The 9,710-nt window shown below is 38.1% G+C and overlaps 1 protein-coding gene across 2 annotated transcripts; it reads right to left on the bottom strand.

The window, feature by feature from the left end:
• Positions 1-292: 292 nt before the first annotated feature.
• smtnl1 (smoothelin-like 1) lies at positions 293-4,864 on the bottom strand. 2 transcript variants are annotated; one of them, XM_059516459.1, is made up of 5 exons: positions 4,614-4,864; positions 2,260-2,849; positions 1,861-1,975; positions 1,323-1,474; positions 293-1,121 (listed from the first exon to the last, which is right to left on the bottom strand). In XM_059516459.1, exons 1-5 carry the CDS (start codon positions 4,653-4,655, stop codon positions 788-790), a joined length of 1,233 nt encoding a protein of 410 aa, XP_059372442.1. In that variant the 5' UTR covers positions 4,656-4,864; the 3' UTR covers positions 293-787. The 2 variants fall into 2 exon arrangements, with proteins under 2 accessions (XP_059372442.1, XP_059372441.1); XM_059516458.1 differs by having other exon boundaries at positions 4,599-4,861.
• Positions 4,865-9,710: the final 4,846 nt, after the last annotated feature.

Here is a 9,710-nt window from a genome sequence, read left to right as displayed (position 1 = left end):
CATTGTTTTCATTCAAGTATATTATAATATAATAACAATATTATATAAACTATAGTAACTGTATTATTAAACACATTTTATTAATTTGTATAGAAAGAAAACTTAAAAACTCTGGCTGCGGAACAAGCCCAAAATGCCCAAATTGTTGCATATTTACCCTTTCATGTTCTAAAACAAAGAAAGAAAAAGCAATTTAATTTAATATGAACCACCCTTTAATAGGGAATTGAATGAAATCTTTAAACTTACACTTCAAAAACCCTCCTAATTGAAGAATCACCCTAAAATTAGATTAAAATGCAAAATAACTTTTTATTTAGATGATGGGAACACAGAAAGAAACAATGCCGTGAATAATGAATAATGCAAATACTGTGGAGACATCTAGCATCACTTTCTAAATTTTTGTTACACACCTTTGCTAGTCTTTAGAGCGCATAGGCTCAGAGGAAATGTTTGAGAGCATTTATTTATTTATTTATTTATTTGCCATGAAACATTGTATAGCTTATAATGAGTCAGAGGACAATGTGAGATGTGTATTTGAAGTCAGTAGTCACTTAAAAATAGGCCTGAAAATAGAATAAAAGTCACATTTTCAAGCATTTGAGAAAAATGAAAATCTGTATAATTAAAAACCTATACAATCCCAAACAACTCAACAAAAAAATAACACATTTATCATCCACATAAGACAAAAAAATCACTATCCATACCTTCAAAAAAGCAGATTATGACAACAAAATTATTCTGACACTTTCCTTTTCCTTTCATTTATGTATTTTTTCTATTTTTCATCCAAACCATCTGCATTTACTACATTTTCATTCTGATCTGTCTCTTGTTCTGTCTTTCTGTCAGAATCTGATCCATTTTTCTCTGTCTCCTCATTTTGTTTAATCTCATCCCTTTCTCCATCTCCATTACCTTTAGAAACACCTTGATCTTCTTCTTTGTTTTTGTCCTTCTCTATGCTCTCTTTTTCCCTCCTCTCTTTCTCTGTCTTTGAGAGGTGATGACAGAGAGCCTGTACATAGGTAAAAACACACAGAGGATCTGGGTTGTTGCCCATCAGTAACATGTCAGACACCTCCAAAAGGGGGCAGCAGTCAGCAAGAGATCTGGAATTGAAAGAGAGTTTTTTATATATATATATATATATATATATATATATATATATATATATATATATATATATATATATATATATATATATTAACTGCAGAAATTAAATGAACAAATATACTCATCTTCACACACCACTTTTTGCCATAATGTGATACTGCTTATATATTTACACACAGATTCAAATGTCAACATACTCTGCTGTACTGAAGGCCAGAGTGAAATTCTTCTCCCGTTCACTTGATTTAAGGGAGGAGAAGTCAAAAGCAGAGGGAAAGAAGCGATGAACGAGTGCACAGAAAGCCAGGCCATCACTCCAGGAAGAAGAGAAGTTTTCTATGTTGACACCCTTTGAGATACAAAGAACACAAGGGTTATTTCTATTTAAAATCTCTATTTTTCTTTTCTAGACATTGTTAAGCACTTTGGTCAACCATGGTTGTTTTTAAATGTACTATATAAATAAATTGAACTGAACTGAACTGAACTATAGGAAAACTTCCACTATAGGTCATACTTCCCTAATGTGCTTTGCTCATACTAACGAATGTAGTTTTGATGGTGAGCACATACTCTCAAAAATGCTTAAAAATACCTGTGTAATATTCAATATGGCATCCATCATGCCTAAGGTATATAGGGATCTTGAGTACTTAGTTAATTTAACATTCTGTGTTTACAAATATTGTGTTTCTCATTTTTAAAACTTTTCATGATGTTTTAACTTTAGTTTACCTCATACTTCTGTGTTTTGTTCCTGCACCACTGCAGAATTTTCTGTTTAATTGATGCTCCACCAGTCATACCTATAGATGTCCGTTGAACTTTAAAGTTTCTGACACCTGGAGTCCTATACAACAAACCAACATATGCTATTCACACTTAAGACACAGCAGACTACAAATCCAACGACAACAGCAGAGAGATACCACTGAACATATGGACCTATTTAATAAGCAGAATTCGTTACTGAAGATTTCAGTTTTTTATTATTATTATTAAATAGAGAATATAACAAATGTGTGGGTGATCAAAACTTCAAAGCACATGGTATTGTAAAATGATCTAAATGATAATGAGGTTGATGATAATGATAATGATAAAGAAAGATATCATGTTAGTGAGATGACTTACTGGTCCTTCTGAAACTTGGCCATGGCATCTCTTCTGGCCGAGGGTCGAGCAGATGACTTGGTGGGGGCTCTGAGAGCAGAGGATGGAGCTGTTCCACTTTTTCTTCCCAGATTTTCTGGTTTGTTCTTGATATCATCTTTAGTCTCTTTTTTCTCTTTTGTTTTACTTTCATCTTCTTTATTTTTGCCTTCAGTTTTTTTTGTTATCTTGTCCTCTTCTTTGTGCTTTACCTCAAATTGTCCCTCTTTGTTGCAGGAATCATTCTCTTTCCTGCGAGGATCGTTGTTACTCTTCTTTTCTTCTTCTACCTCACTTTCTTTGTTTTCATTTACCCCTGTCTCTTTTTCTTGTTTTCCAAATCTATGTTCTTTGATTTCCTTCTCTTGTTCTTTTTTCTCTTCCACAATGTTGGCATTCTCTGTGAATCCACCCTCTCGCTCACATTTCTCACTGTCACTGGCTTCAGCTTTTGTGTTCTCATGATTTTCTTTGTTTTTCTCATTAGCTCCACCCTCTGTAGTATTAGTGCCACCTCCTGGCTCTGTCTCTGCAACACATTCCGTCTCTGGGGACTTCACATGTTTGGCATCCTGTCAAGGGCCCATTCCAAACAAAAAATGATACCAAAGTACAAAATTACCAATCACAGTGCATCTCTACAGTGTGTGCAACAGGTTTGGTGGTATGGGTAGGTTTAAAGGTGGGTAAAGTGTAAGGGATGTGTCAACAGTGTAATTATAAATGTAATTACATGCAGGTATTTTAAAGATATAAGTACTATGTAAAACATGTATGTACACAATAGATTGTAGGTTACAATGTAGACAGTATATTGTACCAGATTATTCATTCACATGTAAGTACAGAGTAGTTAAGGCCACTTAATATAAAGTGGGACCAGGTATATATTTGTAACTTGGAACAGTAGTATAATAACTATTTTAGTATAATAACAATAGTGTTAACTAGTTGTCCTCTAGTTTTTAGCATTTAGCTAGTCAATGAACAAGCATATTGCTAACTGATAATCGCAGGCTACTGTTTATGTAAGCTAACAATGCTACAAAAGCATAAACAGAAAGACTTTAAATTAGTAGCCTGTACAGTAATTAAATTGGTATAGTATTTATTTCTTCCATCCTCTTGTGAAGATCTTTTATATCAGGAAGTATATACTGTCTCATCTATCAATCAGTCAAATAAGTTTTTCATCAAGATATTCTTTTTTACCCCTTGTAACGCACTACATTTCAATCCCAGCCAAAGGGTTTATGTGTAATGTTCTCAGTTTGATATAAGGTAACATCAGTGTTTGTGTCTCTCTCTCATGTGTGTGTGTGTGTGTGTATTTAGAAAAGCTGTCCCAGGTGTCACATGAGGTCATGACTCAACAGTTGTTAAAAGAGCTGCAGCATTCCAATAAATGAGCAGGTGGGAGGGGGAGCATTAGTAAATGTGTTCTCATATCGAATTACCACATATAAATTAAACCAGCAAAATTATCAATCTGATAGCAGTCCTGATAATGATTACATGATATTGTCATTATTATGTGTTTTTGACTTGGAGTGCAAACATATTGACCATAGCAACTTCAGAATGCAAGACAGCTTGCCTGCATGTCTGTCTGTCTTTGTGTGTGTGTGTGTGTGTGTGTGTGTGTGTGTGTAAGGGAGGGAGAGAGTGACACCAAATATAATGCATGGATTTTTTATTTTTTTTCAATATTTATAGTATATTTGGGATTCAAATGACCCTATTGATAAAAAATCTACATTGTAAAAAAAGTATTACAGGTAGTTGTAAATAAAACAAAGGTTATTGGATTATGTTTTACAAGAAAATAAATATTTTTTCTACATCAAAGTGTCATCTTTTATTCAGTGTGATACTTGCTGTTTATTGTTTATGACATTTATCACTAATTTCTGAAATAACATTTTCTCCACCAATTTTTTTGTAGTAAATAAGTAATTAATCTTATTTCCCTTCAAAATATTAGAATTAAATATTTTCCATTGCATTAAACAGATCACATCAGATATAGATATATATATATATATATATATATATATATATATATATATATATATATATATATATATAAGATTGCATAATATCATGAAGATTGCATAATATTATTAATAAATGGTTAGCTATCTTAATTATTCAAAACATTTGTAAACATCATGTCATATCAGCCTGATGCATCATGTTTTTGAGATGTTAAAAAGGGCTTGGGATCTCTCAGACAGAACACAAGGGTTAATGTGAGATAGTGAGAGAAATATAGGAAATGAAATAGAGCGAATCACATGATAATTCACTGCAACAATTACCTGGTCACTCATTACCTTTGTTTCATTGGTCAAAGCGATATTCTCGGAATCCTCCATGTGTCCAGTGTTGTCTGTTCACACTGAACGTATCTCCAGTCCAGTCTAACTACAGTAATCACTGAACTGACGGACAGACAATACTGTCTTCTTCCTTCTTCACCTCTGTCTTTCTTCTGATTTTCTTGGTCTCTCTTGCTCTCTTCTTCCTTACCCCTCAACCCCCTTCTGTCTCAGTCTGACCTTTTAAACAACACACTCTCCAGAAATAGTGTAACACTGGTAACACTGGCTCAGACAGACCCACTGAGCAGCTGTTAGTGCTGGTAACCAATACACAACATTAGAAGTAATAAACATTATTGACGCACATCCAACATACTGTAGAGACAAACGTTTATGACAGAAATAGCCTTAACATTTTTTTAATTGAATATAAACCGGCTAAATCTTTTTGGACCTTATTTGCATACACTTATAAAATTTACAAAAGCTGTCATTAGGGCATTACACTTTCCGAATGTACTACAATTTAGGTTCTAACATATACACATTAGGTGCTAAAATGTTACTGTTGTTAATGTTATATAATAAAAGATCATAGCCCCCTCATACTGATGTTTCCAGTTGTTCAGTTTTGTCTTCTCTGTCATTCACAAAGAGGGTTTCTTGATGCTATTTTGGATTTTTATGCGAATGTGGTCAAAACAGCAGTTTAAAAATGAAGAATTTGGAATTCATCTGACGCTTTCACTTTGTACACTTCTTTATCAAAGCAGACTGTGGTTCATTATCTCAGTGGACATGTATAGTTCTTCTTATCCTGTAGAGGAACATCTCCCTCAACACAAAGCAGATGGTTTTAAAAATAGACTGCTATCTTTGCTCTCATTCACTCACTGCCCATGATTATCTGTTGTCTTCCTTCACCTCTTTCTCCATCCACTCTGTGCTCACCTCTCTGTATGAACACATGTAACACAAGAGGACGTGCATTTTATTACTCTTGGTTTGATTAAATGATGAATTATTTAACATCAACCCTTAATTCAAGGGAAAAGATTTGGTGTCAATATTGGTGAAGCTAAGATGCTATGAATAAATGCCAATATGGTCAGTATGGTCACTCTAATTTGTAGTGTCAATTTTTTGATGATCCTGGAACAACATTTTTGTCGAAAAATATAGACTTAACCCAATCCCTACCCCTAACTAACCCTACCCATAATTAATTCCTAAAATCAGTGGGAAATACATACATGATATACAAGGGTGTAGAAGTATACCCAAACTGTTACAGATATTTCCTGAAAAGTAATATCTCAATCCTGATTGATTGATTGATTGAGTGATTGAGTGATTGATTGGAATGTTGTTCCAGAAACATGTACTTGGTGAAATCATGCTCACCCACGGAGTGGATGTATGTTCAGATCGGAAGAGGGCGCCAGATATACATATATTTACTTTGCAATCACTTCACAACCAAAGTTATGCTGTGACATCACACACACACACACACACACACACACACACACACATACAGGCACAGACGCACGCACACGTTATGTTTACACACGTGTAAACATAATTTAGTTAGTATTGTTTATTTGTTTATAACCCCCCCCCCCCCCCCCACCCACAAGCCAATCCCCACAATTAAAAAATAAATAAATCAGGATTTACTATTCTTGTGGGGTCATTTGGTCCCCATAACTTATGAAATACCGTACACAACAACAAAAACATCTACAATAAGTATTATTATTATTATTATTATTACAATTAATTGATATTAATAACCATTTATTTCAGTAATCTAATCTCGAGACTGGAAAGTTGTTGTAACAACTAGACATAAGAAACATCATAGACAATACTCCGATTTAATCATATATATTTGTACAAAAGGAAAATGTCACATTATACATTATTAGAAGCTGTTTTCAAGCACAATACAGTATTCTGTAAATGTTTTCTTACAGAAATAGGCCAGTGATATGAAGCAGTAGGTAATACGCTAAACCTGCAACTGGGTGTATTTCGTATACCTTTCAGTATCTATGATCACTGAAATGGTGCATAGGACTTAGCTGCTGGACACATTCATGACCGGTGATCAATGAATTAATTGCCTTTAACACTAATGTATAGGCTACAGGGGGGATGGATTTAGATGTGCAATAAGAAAAATTTGTCTCTTTGAGAAATGTTTCTTATTTATGATTGGTCTTTCCATTACAAGAAAAATTAAGATAGTAGTAGTGTTATAATACTGTAGCTGAGCACAGGTTTAGAAAAGTGTCTAGTCATAAAACAAACAGGTTTGGACATAGAATAGTCAATAAAACATTCTCAGAGCAGTCCTTTGGACTCAGAAGAGAATTTCAGGTTGTAACCTTGAGGTTACATTTTGGTAAAGTCTGTTTCATTCAAAATGGTTCCCCTTTTAGTGTCATGTATCTTATGATATTCTCAAGTGATGACATTTACACAAATATGAAAATGATGAGCTAATTTTACACATCTGTGACCGCATGTGATTCGTTCCACAGATTGTATGTACTGTAGCAAACAATAGTACAACACAGCTAAATGATTTTTTCATAGGAAATTTATTTATGCTGGCTCAAACATCCATGTTTTAAATCTGTAAATTATACTGGAGTTTGTAAGTTTACTGTAAATTATAAGAGTAAGTAAGCAAGTAAGGAAGGTAGGAAGGAAGGAAGCAAGTACACTCTTAAAAATAAAGGTGCTTAAAAGGTTCTTCACAGTGATGCCATAAAAGAACCATTTTTGGTTTCACAAAGGACAATTCAGTCTAAGGATCTTATAAGGACCATCTCTGTTATGAAGAGAGTCAGAGGCGTTCGGATCCAAATGCAGTATTTATTTAGAGAATGGTCAGACAGGCAGAAATCAGGAATGGCGTCAGGTGTGTCAGGGATAACCAGAATCGAAACCAGAAACAAGCGGAGATCGGGGCAGGCAGCAGAGAAATCAGAGTCGAATACACAGTCCAAAGGTCAAACACGGGAATAACAAACACAGGGGAAAAACACTCGGAAATGTCAGACAGGCTAAACAAGAATTCGTAATGTGCTGGAGTGAGTGTGCTGCTTATATGTGTGTGTTTTAGCTGAAATGAGGTGGAGGTGTGAGTGCAGATGCAGGTGTGTGTGTGCAATCAGTACCATGGATGAGGCAGGATGGGAAATGCAGTTCTGAATGAGTCCTGAGGGGAATGCCCTCTACTGAAGATCATGGGCGCTCCAACTAATGATCGTGACATAGGCCCCCCCCCCCCCAAAGGAGCGGCTTCGAGACGCTCAAAACAATATATGAGGGCGGTGGAGCAGAGGCGGAACAGGGGGAGGGACGGATGGCCAGGTCCATGTAGAAGTGCAGTGGCCAGGGACCGGGGCAGAGCAGGTGGAACTGGAGCCCTTCCGGGGCCTAACATGGAGATCAGGAGCCCTTCCTGGACCTGACATGGGAAACAGGGGCCCTTCCTGGGCCTGACATGGGAAACAGGGGCCCGCCATGGGCTTAACTCCGGAACAGGGTTTAACTCAAGAACAGGGACCCGCCGTGGGCTTAACTCAGGAACAGTGTCCCGCTGTGGGCTTAACTCGGAAACAGGGGCCTGCCATGGGCTTAACTCAGGAACAGGGGCCCGCCATGGGCTTAACTCGGGAACAGAGCTTAACTCGGGAACAGGGGCCCGCCATCGGCTTAACTCGGGAACAGGGACCCGCTGTGGTCTTAACTCGGGAACAGGGCTCCACCAAGGCAGAGCAGGTGGCATGGGAGCCCACCAGAGTGGAACAGGTGGAGCTGGAGCCCACCAGTGCGGAGCAGAGGACCACAGCCGAGAAGACGGGACAGAAGCCCACCAGGGTGGAGCAGATGACCACCATAGCTGAGCAAACGAGACAGAAGCCCACCAGGGCGGAGCAGATGACCACCACAGCCGAGCAGACGGGACAGAAGCCCACCAGGGCAGAGCAGAGGACCACCACAGTGGAGTCGATGGCACAGGAGAACAAGTCTGGTCAGGTGGAACTGAAACAGAAAACATAAACAGGTTAATAGCCGCCTCCATGGCCGTGATGAGATGGTAGCTGGCCTCCGTAGCCGTGACGGGGCAGGCGGTGAGTTCATGGAGGACCTCCATGGCCATGACAGGACAGACAGATGGTTGGTGGACGGCCTCGGTAGCCATGACCGGAACGAATGAGAGCTCATAGATGGCCTCTATAGCCATGACAGGATAGGACAATAGCTCTGGATGTTCGGCTGAGACGTGACGAGGCTCTGGGGGTTCAGCTGAGACGTGACAAGGCTCTGGTAGATCCGTGGTGATTTGACTGGGTTCATGAAGATCAACTGTGACTTGACTTTGCTCATTAAGATCATTGGTGACTTGACTTTGCTCATGAAGGTTGTTGGTGACTTGACTTTGCTCACGTTGGTCGTTGGTGACTTGACTTTTCTCATGAAGGTCATTGGTGACTTGACTTTGCTCATGAAGGTCATTGGTGACTTGACTTAGTTCCTGAAGATCAACAGTGACTTGACTTAATTCCTGAGATTAACGGTGAATTGACCTAGCTCATGAAGATCAATGGTGACTTGACCTAGCTCATGAAGATTGTTGGTGACTTGACTTTGCTCATGAAGATCGTTGGTGACTTGACTTTGCTCATGAAGATCGTTGGTGACTTGACTTGGCTCATGAAGATCAACTGTGACTTGACTTATTTCCTGAAGATCAACTGTGACTTGACTTGACTCAAGTTGTTTAACTGTGGTTTTACTTGACTCATGGGTGTTAATGGTGACTTGACCTGACTCTGGATGGTCAGCGGTGACTTGACCTAACTCTGGACAGTTAGCGGTGACCTGACTAGACTCTGGGAAATCAACAGGGACCTGGGGTGCGTTTCTCATACAACAAAACCATGGTACCTGTGTCGCAGATCCATCGTTCAAACTATGCTGGTTTGAGCAGTCGTTCTTCTTCTTCTTCAATCTAATGGCTGACTGGAGCCATGAACACATTCCGCCACCTACAGTAATTTGGTTTTATTTTCTCTTTTCTTCGACTCG

Source organism: Carassius carassius, chromosome 29, assembly GCF_963082965.1.
Source record: "Carassius carassius chromosome 29, fCarCar2.1, whole genome shotgun sequence".
Taxonomy (NCBI): domain Eukaryota; kingdom Metazoa; phylum Chordata; class Actinopteri; order Cypriniformes; family Cyprinidae; genus Carassius; species Carassius carassius.
This window is presented reverse-complemented; position numbering and strand designations above follow the sequence as displayed.